Here is a 19,852-nt window from a genome sequence, read left to right as displayed (position 1 = left end):
CTCCTCCTCCTCTCCCTCTCCCCTCCTTCTCTCCCTTCCCTCCCCCTTCCTTCTTCTCCTCCTCCTCCTCCCCTCCTCCCCCCTTCGTTTCCCCTTCCCTTCCTTCTTCTCCTTTTTCTTCTCTGTGTCTCTCTCACACACACAATAAATATTTGTAATCTGTATATATGATGAATTATTGGACAAGCACAACACTTCACTGGCTACACTACAAATTCTGTATTTGCAGAAAAATCTCACTCGTTAATATGGATGGAAAAGCCCTAAATAAAATCTTAGCAAATCAGATCCAGCATATCTTACAATAATAACATTAAAAGAGCCATGCAGTGTTACCATGTACCTTTTATTCCAGGAAGACGCAGATAATTCACCATTAGGAAATCTATTAATAGCTTAACTAAGAAAAAAAACAACAACCTGTGCTTATCTCGATAGACACTGAAAAGGACATGTGACATAACCGATCGCGTGACTCATTCCTTTGACAGGTATGTGCTCCTAGTGTTACGAGTTGCTGTGTGCTTCCACACTGACTGCTCAAAGCTGCCCTTGCTCACTTGCTCAGATCACTTGAGAATCATGTCTCAGCTCCATGTGGAAATGGTCCTCAGAGCCAGAATGATTCCAGGGATGGGAACAGCTGACGTGTACTGGGCACAGACACCGTCCAGCTCAACTGCTCCAGAAGCTAGGTATTGTTCTTATTCCATTTCACAGATAAGGAAACCAAAGTTAAGAGGCTAAGTAATCTGCCTAAAGTCACACAGCTAAGTAACGGCTAGAGCTAAAATGCATGCAAACCAACGTACATTGGATTTAAAAGCTACTGCTTTTAATCACACAGTACGAAATATGGCCTCTAAGTTAGGAACACATTCTCTATTTAAAATTTTATTCGATTATAAATTACAATACCAAAAAAGCTTACACGAAAAGAGATAACCATAGTTAACTTTTTGTTGAATATGAATCCAGACCCCTTTCTGTACATATATAAATACAAATAAAAATAGATATATTTCATGTGAATAAGATCATATTATGTATAGAATTTACTTTTCTCAACTAATAAATCATGAAGCTTTTTCCTGTCAATAAAAATAGAAGTATATCATCATTGTAATGCCTAAATGATAGGCCATTTAAAATACATACAAATAATTTAACCATTATTTGTCATTGTTGGACATTTAGATTGCTTCCAGTTTTATAAACACTGCAAAACTCATTTCTGCATGAGGTATTTTCTCACTCTGATTATTTTCTTAAAATCGATTAACATACTTGAATCAGAGAGTTTACACATTTACTACCACCAGAAATAAACGAACTTCCCGGCCAACGCAAGATTTTACAGTGCTTTTAACTGTTGCCAAACTGACAGGCAAAATGTATACCTTGTTTTGACTTTTATTTCATTAGTTATCGATGAATCTAAACATAATTGTGATTATTTTTATTTATTTTCTGAAATGCTTAGTTCTTTATTTCAAAAATGGTCTTCGAGGTTTTAGTCTTCCTTTTATTGTTTGTGTATACGCACATAGACTCACACACTCACACATACACACACGTGTACAGATATACATACATTGATACTAACTCTTCCTCACATACTTTAAAAATATTTTCTCCATTGATATTTAACTTGGTCTAAGCTGACTTTTAAATTTTAACTTATGAAAAATGTTAAGATATACAAAAGGGAACGAAATTTATACAAAACATTCCCACCTTAAGAAATAAAACATGCCCTATTGAAGCTGTAAACTTTTCCAATGGAAAAACTTCACACTTCCTTGTATTACACTTTAAATATGATTCTAGTAAACCACATGTGGCTATATGTATATATTTTTAGTCTAATTTGACAGTCTTTGTTTCCTAATCCAGAAACAAAGGCTTATTAATTTATTGGGACTACTTACATGTACAGACTTCTTTCTACTGCTTTTTTTCTTTTTGTCCCACTTTTTCTGTTTCTTTTCCCCTCCTTTGTTGCTGTTTTATTGGAGATGGGGGTTATATACACCATTCTGTTCTTTGTTGTTCTGCTAGTTCGAAGGTTATATACTCTATATGCATGAATTACTACTCTAGAAATACGACTACACATACTTGGCAGAGTTCAGTAATCCTGAATAGCATAGCTTTACCTCTGATCACCCCATAAAGTACATGTTAGTATTATTTATTTATATTCAAAGCATACGTATGTTTATTCTGTGTTCATCGCTCTCTTCGCTCAGTATTCCTCCCTGTGCCTGAGAACTTCCATTTGGGATTACTTACCACCTCCCAGAATTAGATCCTTTACAAGCTTCTTTGATGAAATCTGTAACTCTCTTGATTTATTTATCTTGAAATGTTTTTACTTTCCTCTCATTCTTAAAAGAAAAATTTTGTAAAGTTTAGAATTCTAGGTTTACAATTATTTTCAACTAGCGTATTGAAATTATTATCCTATCGTCTTCTGGCTTGAATTACTGCTGTCAAGAAGTCACTCATCAACCTACAGCTGACCCTTGAACAACTCGGGTTTGAACTGCATGGGTCCACTGATACGTGAATATTTTCAATAGTAAATACTACAGAGCTACGCGGTCTGTGGTGGGTTACATCCACAGACGCAGAGGAACGGGAATACGGAGAGCTGACTACAGGCTGTATGTGGGTTAACCCCCTGCACTGTTCAAGGGTCGGCTGTCACTGCCACTGCTGTGTAGGTGATCTGCCTGTTCTTTGTTACTGCTTTTAGGATTTTTCGGTGTCCTTGGTGTTCTCTATTTTCACTACATTTTGTTTAGGTTGGGATTTCTTTGTATCTTTTCCCGGATTTGTTGTAGCTTCTGAATCTCAGGCTCAATGCCCTTCGTTACTTCTGGGAAATTATCAGCCTCTTGCCCCACCCCTGTTCTCCCTACTATCTCTGACTGGAATTCTAATTCATGCACATAAGAAGGAGGAAGCCTAGTGCAAATCAAAATTACAGTGAGGTCAGAGTGGCCATCATCAAAAAGTCTACAAACAATAAATGCTGGAGAGGGTGTGGAGAAAAGGGAACCCTCCTACACTGGGAGTGTAAATTGGTTCAGCTACTATAGAGAACAGCATGGAGGTTCCTTAAAAAATTAAAAATAAATTGGGAGATTGGGACTGACATGTATATACTACTATATATAAAATAGATAACTAATAAGGACCTACTGCATAGCACAGGGAACTCTTCTCAATACTCTGTAATGACCTATAAGGGAAAAGAATCTAAAAAAGAGTGGATATATGTATATGTACAACTGATTCACTTTGCTGTACAGCAGAAACTAACACAGCATTGTAAAGTAACTCTACTCCAATAAAAATTTAAAAATAAATAAAATAAAATAAAAAACTAAAAACAGAGCTACCATATGGCCCTGTAATCCTACTCCTGGGCATATATCCAGAGAAAACCATAATTCGAAAATATACAAGCACCCCTATGTTCACAGCAGCACTATTTACAATAGCCAAGACATGGAAACAACCTAAATGTCCATCAACAGATGAATGGATAAAGAAGATGTGGTACAGGGACTTCCCCGGTGGCTCAGTGGTTAAGAATCTGCCTGCCAATGCAGGGGACACAGGTTCGATTCCTGGTCCGGGAAGATCCCACATGCCACAGAGCAACTAAGCCCGTGTGCCACAACTACTGAGCCTACGTGCCACAACTACTGAAGCCCGTGCGCCTAGAGCCCGTGCTCCACAACAAGAGAAGCCACCGCAATGAGAAGCCTGTGCACCGCAAGGAAGAGTAGCCCCCGCTCGCCACAACTAGAGAGAGCCTGCGCAAAGCAATGAAGACCCAACGCAGCCAAAAACAAATATAAGTAAAGAAATAAATTTTAAAAGAGATGTGGTACATATATAATGGGATACTACTCAGCCATAAAGAAAGAATGAAATAATGCCATTTGCAGCAACACAGATGGGCCTAGAGATTATCACACTAAGTGAAGTAAGCCAAAGACAAATATATCACTTACATGTGCAATCTAAAAAAATGATACAAATGAACTTATACACAAAACAGAAATAGAACCACAGACATGGACAACGAACTTATGGTTACCAAAGGGGAAAGCGGCGGGGAGGAGGGATAAATTGGAGTTTGGCGTTAACTTATACACACTACTATATATAAAATAACCAAGAAGAACCTACTGTGTAGCACAGAGAACTATACTCAATATTTTGTAATAACCTATAAGGGAAAAGAATCTGGAAAAGAACAGATATATGTGTATGTATAACTGAATCACTTTGCTGTACACCTGAAACTAACACAACATTGTAAATCAGCCATACTTCAATTAAAAAAAAAAGAAGTAGGAAGCCTAGTCTCTGTCTCATAGCCACTCTTTGATATGTTCTAACTCTGATCTCTATGCTGACTTCTGTCATTTCTTTCATTCCACTTTCTAATTCATTAATTCCCTATTCATCTGTGTTTAGTAGCTATTTAACTCATCCATCAGTTTCCTAATTTTGTTTATTTTTCAATGCTATAATTTCCTGACAGCCCACTTGGACTAAATGACAGCTAGCCAGCAGGTTGCCTTCAATCAGACCTGAGGGTCTGGGTAATGAGCATCTCACTGGGAACTACCAAAGACCAGACGCCTGTTTCCAATTTTCCTGAGTTGTGTAAGGTCCAAAGGTGTCATAAATGACCAAAGGGTGTATCTTCCCCGGAAAAATGAAAATGGATGTTCCAACAGCCAACCTGGCAGAGATGAGGCAGGTTTAATTTGATGGGTAAAGATAAAGGCAATAAGATGGGGTTTCCACGCAAGGTATCATAAGAAATTCATATCAGTTACACAGTGTTGTTGGGTCCATTAAGGTTCAAAACCAATAAATTATAGGGTAACAATTTCTTTGTACCATTAGATGTTTTGGCAATAATTTCCTTTTTACTGATTTTAAAACTGTGATCACAGCTTTCCTTTTGTCTGCACTGGCCTGACAGACCATGGTCAGTCCTTCTATTTTCAAACCTTTAAATCACTTTTTTCAAGTTGTAAGTAGTAGTACATGGTGGTATAGTTTGGCTTCTGTTGTTTTACACAGTTAGAGAATCATTTTCTTTTAAAAGAAAAGTGAATCTAGATGCTTCTTTTAAAAGCCACCGTTTCCAGTTAAAGGAGGGCCAGTGACACATGCCTCATCCCCTCTTTCTTCCCGACACACCATTAATGACAGTAAGGAACTTCTAACCCCTAATGCCAACAAGCTGGCATTTCCCCCAAGGAATGAGACTGGAGGTTTGTTTTCTAAAGAAATATAAACCTCCCCAAAGCAATCAAGGAGCTGGGGAAGGAGAGGAGAGAGAGATGATCAATCCAGGAGGTCTATATCTAACTAACAGAATTTCCAGAAAGAGGCTAGAGGGAAAGAATTTACTTAAAAAAAAAAAAAAAATTCAGCCCTAAAGTCAGTCTCTTGATTGAAGGGGCCCACTGAATACTCAGCACAATAAATGAAACAAATCCCCACACCACGGTCCAAACCTTCATTTCGTAGATGAGAAAATAAAAGCTCAAAGAGAAAAAGTGGGGTGCCCAAGGGCACAAACCAGGCCCATGCCGGACAGAGCCAGGACGGGGCATGAATACAGCACTCTTCCCACCTCTCCTGCCGCCTGGAATGCCTATCATACTTCTAGTTCACATCTCCCCAGGTCCGCTCATTCACCTTCCTCCTTCTCTCCCAAAGCACCCAGGGAGAGCCAGTGTGACAGTGGAAAGAGGGTGAACTTAGGATCAGAATCGGAGCCAGTCTCAGCTCTGCCTCTTACCAGCTGTCAACTTCCTCATCTGTGAAATGAGGCTATTACGTCCAGCCATCAGGACGATCCATTAAGTTCACAGATCCAGAAGCCTTGAGACAGGTTGAGTTAGTTGGCAGTGGGCACAGTATTGGCTTAGCTGCTTCTGCTTCTGTGGACCTGAAGGGTGGTCCAGAGACCAGCAGTATCACCTGAGAACTTGTCAGAAACACAAATGTCAACCCAACCCCTCTCTGACCCGACCCCTACCTACTGACAGAGCTTCTGGGACAGAGCGGCACTTGGTACTAACAAGCCACCCTCCTGGTGATTCTGAGGCATGTGGAGTTTGAGTGACTGAGCTACCTGTGTGACTGCGCCACCTAGTGGTAGATGGGCCTAACAGATCCCGCGCGAACATTCAGCCTGAATGACTCAGGGGAGGAGCTGCCCTCTGCAAGACTGTAAATGCTTGAAGGCACAGACTGCGCCGTTCTCTCTAACCAGTATAATCCCAGCACTTAAGCACCATGATTAATAAAGGGCATACAGTTAATGAATATTTGTTGAATGGATGAAGACGAATGAATAAACTTGAACAAAGAAGACACACGTCTTAACTCCTAGTCTGTCCACAAAGTGCTGTGCAAAACTGAAATGTCTTGGGATGCAGCCTGAGGCCCAGTGGCGCCAGTTCAAGAGGTGGAAGGAGACAGGGGCACCAAGCCACCACCTGCAGAGGCCACTTCCAGGCGCCCAGGCACCATGTCTGAGGTCACAGCAGCCCTAGGCATTCAACAGGGGACCCTCTTGGGTGGTCAGCCCATCCCAGTCTGTCCAGAGTATGAAGAGGCCAGGAGGGAGACTTGTTCTAGGGCGATGGGACCCTTCCCCCACCACACTATGCCAGTGAGAACAGGGAGCAGAGAAGTGGGGGGCAGGGCATTACACACTGGTCTGCACTTAGGGGCAGGACCAGGGCAGAAAGTCTAGCAAACAGGGAGGGATGGCGAGAACGACAGTCACAACACGACAGGAGGGAAAAGCCTGGAGTCCAGCAGGGTGGGGGAGGGACTGTCCCTGTGGCTCATGTACTTCTTCCCAGGGCTGTAAGGAACACAGGCAGGGCGGGGACTTCCCCAGCATTGAGCCTGGGAGCAGGAATACTGGAGCGGGGACAGCTTGTGATCCCCACATGCACAGAAGAGCCCCGGTAACATCAGACTGCCTGCCTTCATAAGCACATTTGGTTATTTGTTCCCCAAGTTTTCCCTGCCCAGCTGGAAAGATGCCCTTCACTTCTGAGCCCTGGGCCCTGTTCCGCGCCCCCGTGAAAAACAATTACAGGGAGCAAAGTCACCACTGACCCAGTGTGTACCAGGTGCCAGGTCCCATCCCAAAAGGTGTTAAACAGGACCGTCTAATCCACAGTGCAACCGAATGAGGTGCGCCACTGTACATGTGAGGAGGCAGCGGCCACGAGAGGGTGACCAGCCAGCCCACGAGCCACGGTCACTGCATCCGCCGTGGCCTGCCTCGAGCCCGGGGGGCAGTGTTCTGCTCCCCTCTGAATCCTGAGCACACAGCACAGTCAGTGCTCAAGGAAGAAGTCACCTCATTTTACAGATGGGAAAACTGAGACCTTTGCCTCTACTGTCCCCTAGTAGATGGTGTCCACATCGTCACCACTCACACAGTAGAGGAGTCTGGGTTTTTAAATACTTGTAGCAAGGTGACCCAGCATGAGCTACTGCGGTGACCCGAACATTTCCAACCTCTTTGGTTCCTTCGGATCTTTGACGCAAAGGAAGGGGGAGCGGGGAGGGAAAGAAGGACCAAGGGAGAGAGGGAGGAATGGAGGAAGGACAAGTGGAAGAAAGGAGGAGAAGATGAAGGAGGAGGAGACAGAGACAGAGGGAGAAAGAAAGAAGGGAGGAGGGGGTAGAGGGAAGGGGGGAGGACGAGGATTCTCAGATCTTGGGGAAAAACTCAGCAAGTTTCTGCAGGCAAATTATGCACCCAAAATACATGATTTTTAAGTCACTAGGTCTTTCTTTATGAAGTCACAATAAAATGCAAACTTGCTTTTAAGTGGACTATAGAAGAAACAGCAGGGGACTTCCCTGGTGGTCCAGTGGTTAAGACTCCACGCTTCCAATGCAGGGGGCCCGGGATGGATCCCTGCTCAGGGAGCTAAGATCTCACATGTGGTGCAGCCAAAAAAAAGAAAAGGAAAAAAAAAAATGCAGCAGCAAGTTCACTTCCTAAAGTAAACACAAATACACATCTAAACCTGGATATGCACCAGCCACAAAGAGCAGGACGAATCATACACTAATCACTGTTTGAAGGAAGATCCGATTGTTAATTGCAGTGTGTTTCAGGCATTGCTCATGAGTAACTTACCTGAAAAGCTTTCCAACCTGTATGTTAGGAAAGTGGGTAATTAAACACGTCAACTTCCTATTGACTTTATTAGAGATATGATAATCCTTACACAGTTAGATTATAATTATTTTATTTGTCAAGTGAAGTTGATATTTAGTTAGGAAACTGTTATCCTCACAGGCTTTTAAAAAAAACCCAAAAACCCTGGGACCTGCACTTAACAAGGAGCATCTGCAGCTACCTATATATGGTGTATAGAACCCAAAGAGGTTTGCCAAGCACGTAGGGAATGGCATGTGGAACCACTAATCATTCCTTAGCTTTATCTGCACAGGACCTTGACTTCATCGACTCAGAGACTCGCTTTTAAGTAATGCCTGCTAAAAGCAGCCTTGTGATATAATATCACTTAGGGGGGTTTCTTGATAAAAATTTTCAAAACAAAATCCCAATGTAATCGTGAGGCAACATCAAACAAAACCAAATTGAGGGATATTTTATAAAGGGACTGGCGTGTACTCAGCAAAAATGTTACAGCCATGAAAGGGAAAAAAACAAACCAAAAAAGACAGCAATAATTCCAGAATTAAAGGAGACTAAGGGACATCATAACTTGTAATCCTGGTTTAAACCTGGAGCCAAAAAAAAAAAAAAAATGGTTTGGGCTATGAAGAACAACGGTAAAATACGAATAAGGTCTGCGGCTTAGATGATACTGTTATATTAATGCCAACTTCCTGATTTTTAAACATTTTTTAAAATATTTATTTAGGCTGCGCCGGGTCTTCGTTGCGGCACACGGGATCTCTGCTGCAGCATGCAGGATCGTTTGGGTTGTGGCCTGCAGACTTCTTAGTTGTGGCATGCATACAGGATCTAGTTCCCCGACCAGGGATCGAACCCAGGCCCCCTGTATTGGGGAGCGCTGAGTCTTACCCACTCCAGGGAAGTCCCACTAACTTCCTGATTTTGATCATACATTGTAGCTCTGTAGGAGGATGTGCTGATTCTTAGGAACACACACTGAAGTATTTAGAATTAAAAGGGGCATCGTGTCTACCATGTATTCTCAAATTGTTCAGGAAAATAAAGAGAGAGAAAAACTGAAGAAATTGATTAGGCAAAGGTGGTGAATGTTAACACTTGAGGAATCTAGGTGATGGGAATACAGGAGTTCTGTGTACTATTCTTGCAACTTTTCTGTAAGCCTGAAATTACTTCGGCATAGAAAGTTACTAAAAACAAAAAAGGAACCTTGTAGTGGCCATGCTCCTTCTCATTGGTTCGCAATTTGGGGGACTCGGAGACCAATCCATCCATTCATTCATTCAGTAATATTTATTAAGCACCTATTATGTGGCAGGCTTCATTCAAGCCACTGGGGATACCACAGTGAAAAAAGAAAATCCCAACTCTAAAAGGGAAATGAAGCAACTTGAGGTTTCTGGCAAATCCTCACTCGGATGCCTTGAACTCGTGATGTCTTCAACTCAACATGCCCCAAGACCAAGTCTGTCATCTCCCTGCCACCTCCACCAAAATACCAGCAACTCATCAACGTTCGCCGTCTTGGGAAACAGCACCCTACCCTTCCCGTGACTGAACTGGGGAACCTAGCCACTGCCGCCTCTATCAGCTCAATCCGATCCATCATCTGGTTCTGTTGGCTTTACCTCCTAAATATCTCAGGGATCCACCTGCTTCTCTCCATGTCCACTGCCACGTGAGCAGGCCCTGGTGGTCCCCTCCATGGACGGGGAGGATGGATGCCCTCACCAGGCCGGCCTGATTCAACAGCCAGAGGGATCTTTTCAAAATCCACCTCCCAGTACATCACAGCCCTGCTCACAACACTTCAATGGCTTCCTGTTGCATTTGGACACAAAGACACCTTTCTTTTTCCTGATAACTTAAATAATACCCTTGTACATGTGACTGTTTAATAAACGGCCGACTCTCCCCACAGTGAGCTCCACGGGGGCGGGGACCACGCCTGGCTTTGCACACCACTGTGAGCGCAGAGTTGGCATTCAACTAATATTTGTTTAATTAGGTGGATAAGCAATTAAAATACTTAATGTCGGGCTTGGACCAGTGAATGGAGTGTGGTGCCGTTCACTGCCACAGGGGACCTGGGGGAGGCGGGCGTGGAGGAGGTGCTGGCTTCGCAAAACGTGAGGGAGAGGTGGACAAGACGCCGGGCAGGCAGCGGGAAACAGAGACCTGTGGTTTGTGAGGCTGACTTCAGGAAAAGGTACGTACTCTGGTGCTAAATCGAGCCGTGCGCCCCGAGCCATTCCTGTAACACACGCTCTCTCTGCTCTTCAGGAGGAGCTGGGGGGGGCGGGGTCACATTCGCTCCTGCCCTCTAACAAGCCGCCAGTCATTTGCATAAAACTGTCCTGCCCCCGCCTGCTGTGGACACTGGCTGAACACACGTGAGCCCAACCTACTTCGCTCAGCATCTCTCTACACGCCACCCCCCGCACTGGGCACCTCACCCTTTGTGCAGGGGTGGCAGAGGGGTGCCCGGGGAAGGCTGGCTGAAACAAATTAGAAGTTTTCTGATGTAAAATGCTTTCAAAGAGAGAGAACACAGCTGTGATCCTTGATCACATTCATTCATTTCATTCTTTCTGGGACTTGGAATCCATCAAGCATATCAAATTATGGCAAATGAGTCCAGACTATGCCTCGTTTTAAACCTGCTGATGTGATAGAAACATCAATGCTGTTCTAAAAATAATAATAAAAAATTCGGGCAGTTGTGTTATTTCACATTTAAATTAACTTCCATTATGGATATCATAATTTTCTGAGAAGTACCATCTTGTTTCTAAAGCCACCATGTTTTTGTACTCTGAAGTGGTGGTCTCGGGGGCCAGCCCCTTCATTTCTGCCAGCTGTGTACCCCACGGAACTCCTGGGTTCCTTTCCCAGTTGCCACTGCCCAGAGGCTCATGAGAAGTCCTGTCCGCATAGACCGGGGTTTCTCAACCTGGCACTGGTGACATGTGGGGCTGGGTCATCCTTTGCTGTGGGAGCTGCCCTGTGCACTGTAGGATGTTTAGCAGCATCCCTGGCCTCCACCCCCAAGATGCCACCTCCCACCCTACCTCCCCACCCGCCCCCGATGTCGTAACAACCCGGAATGTCTCCCAGTCGATAGGCACTGTGTGGACACACCTCTGGCCCCCCTGGGCCAGGGTTCTTAGATGCTCTGCCACTTGGCTCAGTCAGAGTCTCCGAGAGAAGAAAGAGAATAGCATTTGATGACAGCTATGAATGAAATAAATGGGGGCAAAATGAACTTTGCTACTTGCTGTTGCCTCCAAGTCTGGAACCCAGCTCATCTACTGCTGCCTGTAAGGAGCGACCACGTGGCTCTCCTGATAAATAATCAATCATTTATGGATTCCAGTGGATTTTCCTTAACTGCTGTTAGGGCAGCTTGGCAGGCCAGACAGAAACCTCTGATGGCCACGAGTAGGTCACTGTAGGGCCCCCAGGAGTGCCCCGTGTACGGAAGACTTCCCTCCTCTCCTCTGGTCCCTCACTCGGCTACCAGCAAGGCACTCCACTGACCTGGCTCCCGGAAAGCTCTGAATCCACCCACTGAACTTGGTTTTGGCTTGGGCCAACCCCCCGGGGTGCTCTTCACCCTGGACACAGTACCCCAGAATCATCCCAGGCTGCCAATATCCAAGCCTTTCCTTTTGCTACCTGAGCCTGGGTGCAGAGGTGCCCAGTGCCACCTGCAGCTGGTCTCTATTTTTTTAGAGTTGTGGAAGAAAAGCAGGGATCATCAAAACCAAAAGCAAACACATTTACCCTCCGTTATTAAAACCTCCTGAATCTGTATCTGAAGCGGCAGTAACCACCACAGCTCGTCTAATGCCACGGAAGGCAGGCAGGAAGGACAACACCTTACCACGCCCCGTGCTCTCCGAGTCTGGGGGCTGGTCAGCCAGGTGGTCTGGTGGGGGATGGATAGTTCAAACAAGGAGGATGTGCGGACAACAGACAGGGATCAAAGGTTTCCAGGACAGTTATAGCACGTGTGTTTGGGAAGGCCACGTGAAAGAAGGGAACGGGTAAGGGCAGGGCTGGGGTGCAGACAGAACCCGGGGGGCAGAGAGGAGCCTGGCGGGGGCTGCAGGGCCCTGCCCAGAGCTGGAAGCAGAGCATCTGAGCTCATGTCCATGTATGCCCTAGGGACCCCAGGTGAGTCTCTGAACCCCTTTGAGCCTCTGGTTTAACCTCTGTGGAAAGCAATATAAAAATAAAAACATATCAACCCACTTGGCTATTTAATTCCACTTCTAGCAGTTACCCTAAGGAAAAAAGTCATGTAATTATATATTTACGTACAGGGATGTACACTACAATGTTGTGTATAATTTTGACAAGTGGAAAAGCACACCGAATATTACATGCCTAAATATGAAACTAAGTCAAAAAATTATGACAAGGCCATAAATCAGAACACTTCAGTATCTCTGGTAAGATACACTGTTCCTATTAATGAAGGTGGAAAAAAATGATACGTTCTGAACAATTCTATTTTGTGTTGACTTATGACATTTTTTTAAAAGTCTGTAATAACATATGCAAAACTCTTAATAGTGGGTAGTAGAACTATCTTGGCACTTATGTACAGTTTCCAAATGTTTCATAATCCACACGTATCTTTCTTGTGTTCAGGAGGAAAAGTGATTATGGGGAAGAGAGAAGCCAGCTCCTCAGCGGGGGCTAGGAGAAGACCCCTCCCAGGCTCTGCTTAGCTGCTCTCACAACACAACTGGAGCAGTAAAAGATGCCCCATGTTACTGTACGATGTACAAGAGCAGGAATTACCTACTTGTGAACATTTTTGCTTCTTTGTGGATTTCCCTGAAAAATGTTCCAATTGTTACAGTCAGTCTTGAAAGCCACGCAGACTCTACTTATTTGCAAAGGGTCTCGCTTCCAACTCCAGGGCCTGTGGCCCCTCAATGCTGCCTTTCTGGGACCCGTGTCAGCCCCTCCGGGGGGGCAGTTGGATGGAGAGCCAGCCCGGGGGACCTTATCTGTAACTGCTGGTGGTTACACAAGCCATAGCAACAGTTTCGCACACAGCGCAGAAGGCCCCAAAGGGGAGGACCTTTGTGGGGCTTTCACAGGGAATCTGGTGGGGATATGGGTCTTCCACCACTACCAGCTGGTCTCCAGGCTACTACCAGTCTGCCCTGCCCTCCTTCTGGGGAGAAGGATAATGTCTGTGTTTCCAAGGCCTTGTTATAAAGTCTAGAGGCACTGATGTGGGGACAGATTATTCTGGTAGGATTTTCATGTCAAAATCAGTTCCGACCAATAAAAATCCGAATCTAGATTAGACGGCACTGGTGTATTTGGTTTCAGAGACCACAGGTACACTGCACATGCTTTCTTTTCTTCAAGGTGGGCATTTCAAAGCAGTCACACACGAAACTGTGATGCAACTGTCTGGCGTCCAGACGTTCACTCACCAGCAAACCTTCCCGCAGGCCCGCTGTACAGGAGGCAATATGATGGATGCTGGGGCCACGTCAGAGACAGGTGCCTTCCCTGCCCTCAGGGGGCTCCCAGAGCTGCAGGACACACAGGCATGGATCAAACATCTAGGTGATTTACTGTTTCATTCCGCATGAGGGAAAGAGCTCCAACCCAAGTCCACCCTGCGGGGGCCCTGGTGGAATGCATTACAGGCACACTTTACCTGGATAAAGGGGTCAGGAGGGCTTTCTCCAATGGAGTAAGAATTCAAGCTGAGGCCATAAGGAAAGAAAAGGAGGCGGATGGGGAAATGGTTAGGTGTGGGGAGGGGGTGGGAGAGAGGAGGAAGGGACAGGTGAGCAGTTTATCATCCCAAGAAGAGGAACACAGCACAAGCAAAAGCCCTCCAGTGGGGAAGGGCTTGACTAGAAGCGCGAGTCCATTTTTATTCACTGAACAAGAAGTTCAACTAGGGCATCAGCCTGACCTGCACGGCTCCTACCCGCCTGTGTGTGAAAGCGCCCTCAGCTCCTCACACAGCATATCCCATTCCTGGGCAACCCTGCTGGACGTTCCTTTCCTAAGGACGGCCCAGCACGGAGTTGACGCTGTGAGTGGCGTAATGCTTCTGGAAAAGATACAGAAATTATTCCTCCGTGCATCTTGGTGAATCTCAGCACAGGCTGACGATGAAGCAGTAACGGAGGCACTGCTGGGGAACTGAGGGGATTTGGTCCAAGTGTTCCACTCTCCTTGATCTCTTTCCCCAAGGAAAGCATTTAGAGAAGCTGCTCTTTACTTATTTCTCCAGCCCAGATCCCTTGGGCCCACACGGCCCTCGGTCTCCCCAGCGGCTCCACCTCTGTGTCTCCTGGGCACCTGCACCCAACCGTCTAATGCAGGAGCCTCGAGCACACCCCACAGCCACGTGTGCCTCACTATCTCCCCACCACCTCCCACCACCCAGCTGTCAGGACAGAAAGCTGGGACTCATTCTTGACTCTTCCCTCCCCCTCAGCACCCTCTCCCAACCCCGTACCCTACAGTTATGGTGCTACCCGCAAAAAAGAGGTGCTGCAGGCACCCTGCCCGACTGCAAGGATGGCCGAGGATATAACTAGTGCCCCTGGAGCTGCTCGGCATGGCGTCCTGGCCCCCAAATATATCTCAACTCCATCTCCTTCTCTCCACGCCCAATGCCACCCCCCGTCCACGTCAGCAACATCTAACGGGACCCTTGCTTCTCCGCTGTCCTCCTTCCAATCTGCTCTCCAGACAGCAGCCACTGCGGGTGGGATCACGTGCCTCCACTGCTCAATACCCGTCTAGCTCTCTGTTGCTCTTAGAATGGAACCTCAACCCCGTACCCCAATCCATGCCTCTCCGTGAGTGGTCTCCCACACCCCCGTCGCCCCTGCTCACCCACCGTCCTCCGGCCCCCCTGGCCTGTTCTGGCTCCTCGAACCAGCCCAGCTCTTCCCAACCTCAAGCTAGCGCAGCTCCCCGTAACCGACACATACTAGTTGCTTAATAAATACTGACTGAGGAATAAATCAATCTCTTTTTTAGATATCACTCCTATCTTTTGACAAGTGCTAAAAGGCTGTTGGTTCATCACTGGGCTCCCTGGCACATGCCTAAAGGGCAAACTCTGTATCATTTTTTACTGGAAAAAGAGACCATATGTTTTACGTACAGGTGGTGAGGCAGCAAAATTGACTTTTTCTTAATGCACGGTATTTTACTGGTTCTAAATGCGATCTTCTGAAACATCACTGAAACGGAGGAGCATTTTACGATTGATAGTACGTCATCATTGAACTGGCAGCAGGTTTTTCTTGGAAGCACATAAAATAATGATGTACCTTGCAATCAAGAGACTTCTAGAAAGCACGAAATGCAGTGTGTAAAGACGTTGGACATGTACGTTCAGCTCGTTTGGGTGTTCCACCTCTAGCTGAGGCAGTGCTGCTGGGCAGCTTGCAATCACAGCTAGCATCTCTCCAAAGCTCTAACTCTACCCCATCGTTCTTGGGGGTCCATCTGGGTCCCTGAGAGCACTGAGAAGACAACCACTTGACGGTTCCCCAGACTTTCACAAATCCACCCACCACACACCCACCCCCAGCTCTCTGTGACCCTTCCTAAATTCTCTATAGGCCAAACTCTCTCTTTTTGAGAGGCCCAGTTTCAGAAGCTACCTCTCTACAAAGCTTCCTCTCATGATACATACACACCTAGTCAAGTTCATTTCATTCCACCTTTTGTTATAAACCTGGTCTTGACGTCTCCCCTATTAGACTCAGAACTCCCAGAGGTTGAGGAAGGGATGTTCACATTGCCCTCCGCCCTGCACAGTGTTTGGAAGGTCAAAGGTGTTCAATATGTTTGCTGAACCAACCCAAATATCCCTCCATCTAAGGCAATTTGCGCCAAGAATCTTCTGCACTATACAATCAATTCCAAACTAAAATGCCAGAGACCAGAAACCTGGAGGGGAAAAAAAAATCTAATAGTTGATTTCAGAAAAAAGTAGAAATTCTAAATCTCTTAAAACATACCTCTGAAGTTTAAAAATGTGCAAGCTTTATTAACACTCTGCAAATAATCATTTCGGAGTGTGCTCCGATAATGCATAATTCCTAATGATCACTGGTGTGAATTTGAACCTGAGTCCCTCATGCTTAAGTTACACAAGATTAAGGTGGAAACAATGGAGTTGGAAAAACAGTCCCCTTCCGAACTGTGCCATTTCAGCTGCACGTACCCTTTCATGCATGAAACTAATTCAAACCTTCATTATTAAATACAAATCAGAAATGCTTAAAAATCACCCAAAGGAAGTGAAACAAATAATACATATATACGGAACAGAAGATTCTAGAGTTCCATTCTCTAGTCTAGAGGACATAAGTTCTTCCTATCTAGAAAGAATAGAGAAAATCAGCCACTACCATAATATCAGCAACGAAGGTAGGGGCTGCAATGACCTAGAAATAGGGAGGGGTCAGAGGCCCCAGGAGAGGGGAACCAGACCAGGGGTACTGTGGCAGATGCCATGAGAAGAATGTCTGGAAGACAAACCCTTCCTTCTCCAAAGACCACTCCTCCCCCAGAGTAACTGGTAGAATCTGAAAACCCAAACAGGGGACCTAGAAGGGGCAGGTTAGAGGTTTGAACCTGGCTCAGATCACCTGAATACATGAGAGCAGGAAGATTCCAACTTCATCTGTCATTACCTAGACCCCAGAGTGCCCCTGCCGTACATCACAGACAAGCATCATTGCAAATGGGTCTGCTGGTGTGCAGTGGTCAGCCGCAGAAAAAGGAACAAGTGGGTAGGGGTGGGGAAGTGATGGCCTGTCACCTTTGTACTCTGGACACAGATTAGCAGCAGAAATAAACCTCGGTGCCTCCCAGTGCATTTGCCTGTGTTCACTGAGCTCTTATTCTTTGCAAAGCAACAACATCTGGGGAGAGGGGGGGAGGTGGGAGAAAGAGGAGGAGGCATTCAACGAAGCATCACATGCCTCATGCCTCTGAGAGGTGGACTCTGGGTGTCCAGCTCGGGCACCTTGCCTCTCTTGGTGGTAAATTGCCAGGAAAAGTCTGAAACCTCTCTCTGGGCTCTAACCTTCAGCTGTATCCCTTGAAACTATACCCTTTCCCCAAAGAGGTTCGCGATTCACACAGTGAGAGAACAACCTGCCCCACAGATCTGAGGGTTACCGCGGAGGGCCACTCAAAGAAAAGACGGGTGGGTAAGAGAAAAGGCGACCCCCTCAAGGAGTTTCCCCTTGAGAAGGTCTCACCATGCTCAAGATCTCTGGTATCTCTGCGAACAGAGAAAAGACACAGACATCACTGTCCATCAAGCAAGCCAAATTATTTTATTATTTTTCAAATGATAAAAACAATGCCCTGCACTTGCTTGATTCAAGTGTCCCACAGTCCAAGGCACAGACATTTGTGTGCTCAGCACCGCCAAGCCCAGCAGCTGCCCAGTATTTATTCCATTAAGCTCACGGAACAATGTTATGGACAAAACGCCTTAAACAGAGATGTAATGGTATGTACATATATGTGTAAACATATATATATATATATATATATAATGTACATTGCCTCTGATTTTATTCCTATTTCCAACATAAACCTACATTGGACTAAAATATCCTGATTTAACTTCCTTTGCTTTTTCTAATGTCATAACATTTAAATCGATCAAGTTGCTATTGATTTTTAAGCAGCTGAACAGGTTGAAATGGCAGGCTTCGGTCGCAAGCCAACTGGCACAGCTGTTTTCAAACTCAGCGTCTGGACAGGGAACTCATCTGTTCCTCCAAGACTCCCTACTTTGCTAATGCAACCTCCGTCCTTGGAACTACTGAGGCTCTTCACCTCGGTGTCTCCATGGACACCCCACCTCAGTGCCTCCTAGGCCACCCCATTTACCCTTACCCCCAATCTAAGCAGTGCAAGTCGGAGCTCTTCCACCTGCCCAATGGTGCTGTCCTTCCTCTTTCTGTTCCAAGCCAGTGCCGCTAAGTCTCACCTCCCCAGCACCCGCCTCATTTTGACCCCACCTCCCTGCCTCCAGTCTTGCTGCCTCCTTTCCATGGTACCTCAACTTAGCTGACAAATTAATCTTCCACAAGTACTGTGACCATGTGGCTACCTATTCAATACCACAGAGAACTCTCTCATAATGTGTAGGGCAAGAGCCCATACTCCTTAGCCTGTCCTTCAAAGCCCTCTAAAGCCTGGCCACTGCCAAACCAGTCTGTGTGATATTCCGCTGCTCCCTCTTATACCCCTAATGCTCTAAACACCCACTGGCATCTACACATGCTCAGAGTAAGTCTACCATAGCTCACGCCATCCCTTGTACCTGCAAGTCGCTTCAGCACCGGGCTCTGTGTATTCAAACCTTCCAGTTCTTCAAACTCCAGTTTTAAAATGTCCAACCTCCAAAAGCCTTTCCCTTACCACTTTAGATGGAAGGAATCCTTCACTTCTAACTCGTATGACACATTTTTTTCTTTGCTAGGCATTGTGGGTGTTCACCCTCCACCCCACCCCACAACCTCCCTCTACGGGGAATTCCCTGACGGCTGGCCTCTCTCTTACTCTCCCTGCATCCTCCACAGGGATCTAGCACCATGCCATGGCCATAGCAGTCACTGCACAGCACCCAAAACTTTGTAGCAGTCTGTCTAGGTGTCCCCCTTTCCATTCTCGGACACCCTTCAGGCTGTCCTATTCACAAGGTAGGGCATTTTCCCAACTAAAATAGAATTTCCCTGCTGCAATTCCAAAGCAGGTCAATATTCCCACCTGATCATGAACTCTTCCCATTTTTTGAAATCTGCCCATTGAGCACAGTTGTCATAGACGGCACCCTGAGAACAGGTCAGCCTTAGAAAGCAGAGGATGTTGAACCGGCCTGGGCTTCTCCACGCTGCCTTTCTACAGAGTGTGTGTGTGTGTGTGTGTGTGTGTGTGTGTGTCCATTGAAGATCAGGATACATAGTAGCTAGTCGCAAAGGGCTCAAAGGACCAGCGCTTGGGGAGCGGGGCGGGCAGGGGAGCATCCGGGGAGTTGCACCCTGTTGAATCCTGGGTCCAAACTTTTCCCTCGGTCAACGCGGTACCCTCCTACCCGCCCCGACCGGCTGACGCCTGATGCCACAGGGGCCGCAACAGGAAGAGAAAAAGGCGTCGGATGGGGGAGGCAAAGCTGGGCATTTTCGGAACTTAAGTGGATCGTGGACTGGCCCTTCTGGTTCCCAGGGATGCGAGGCCAGCGTCCGCCGCCCGCGGGTAGGAGCTGGCGCGTCCTGGAAACCGGGATGGGGCAGAGACCGGGATGAAGATGCCGCGGCTGGTGCTGATGCTGAGGCTACCGCGCAGAATGACAGCCGCTCCCCCCACCCTGCCCCAGGGGTGGTCGAGCGCCCGGCTCCGCGCTCCCGGGGGCACTCGGCGCGCCCAGTCCCTCCGGCCCACTCCGGCCCCGGGCAGGGCCTGCGGGCTGCGATGGGGCCCGCGGCCACTACTCACCCGGAGGGTTGACCGCCGCCGGGGTTGCCATCTTGCTCGGAAGGCTCGGCGCGCGCCGGGCGGGGAAGAGGA

At 46.5% G+C, this 19,852-nt stretch overlaps 1 protein-coding gene across 4 annotated transcripts in view; it reads right to left on the bottom strand.

Annotated features, from left to right (window-relative positions):
* ARNT2 (aryl hydrocarbon receptor nuclear translocator 2) overlaps positions 1–19,852 on the bottom strand; it is a 215,893-nt gene that overhangs the window by 172,334 nt on the left and 23,707 nt on the right. For 3 of the 4 annotated variants that reach the window (XM_024742783.1, XM_024742785.1, XM_024742786.1), the window contains exon 1: positions 19,781–19,838. The exons of the other annotated variant lie outside the window; for it this stretch is intronic. In XM_024742783.1, the coding sequence (XP_024598551.1) occupies positions 19,781–19,811 (31 nt within the window). In that variant the 5' untranslated portion in view covers positions 19,812–19,838. Of the gene's footprint in view, positions 1–19,780; positions 19,839–19,852 lie in introns of those variants that run through there. 4 annotated transcript variants of the gene reach the window in all.

The sequence above is a fragment of the Neophocaena asiaeorientalis genome, unplaced genomic scaffold (genome assembly GCF_003031525.2).
Source record: "Neophocaena asiaeorientalis asiaeorientalis breed wild unplaced genomic scaffold, Neophocaena_asiaeorientalis_V1.1 scaffold155, whole genome shotgun sequence".
Taxonomy (NCBI): Eukaryota; Metazoa; Chordata; class Mammalia; order Artiodactyla; family Phocoenidae; genus Neophocaena; species Neophocaena asiaeorientalis.
Note: the sequence above shows the minus strand (reverse complement) of the source record. Positions and strands in the feature narration are given on the sequence as shown.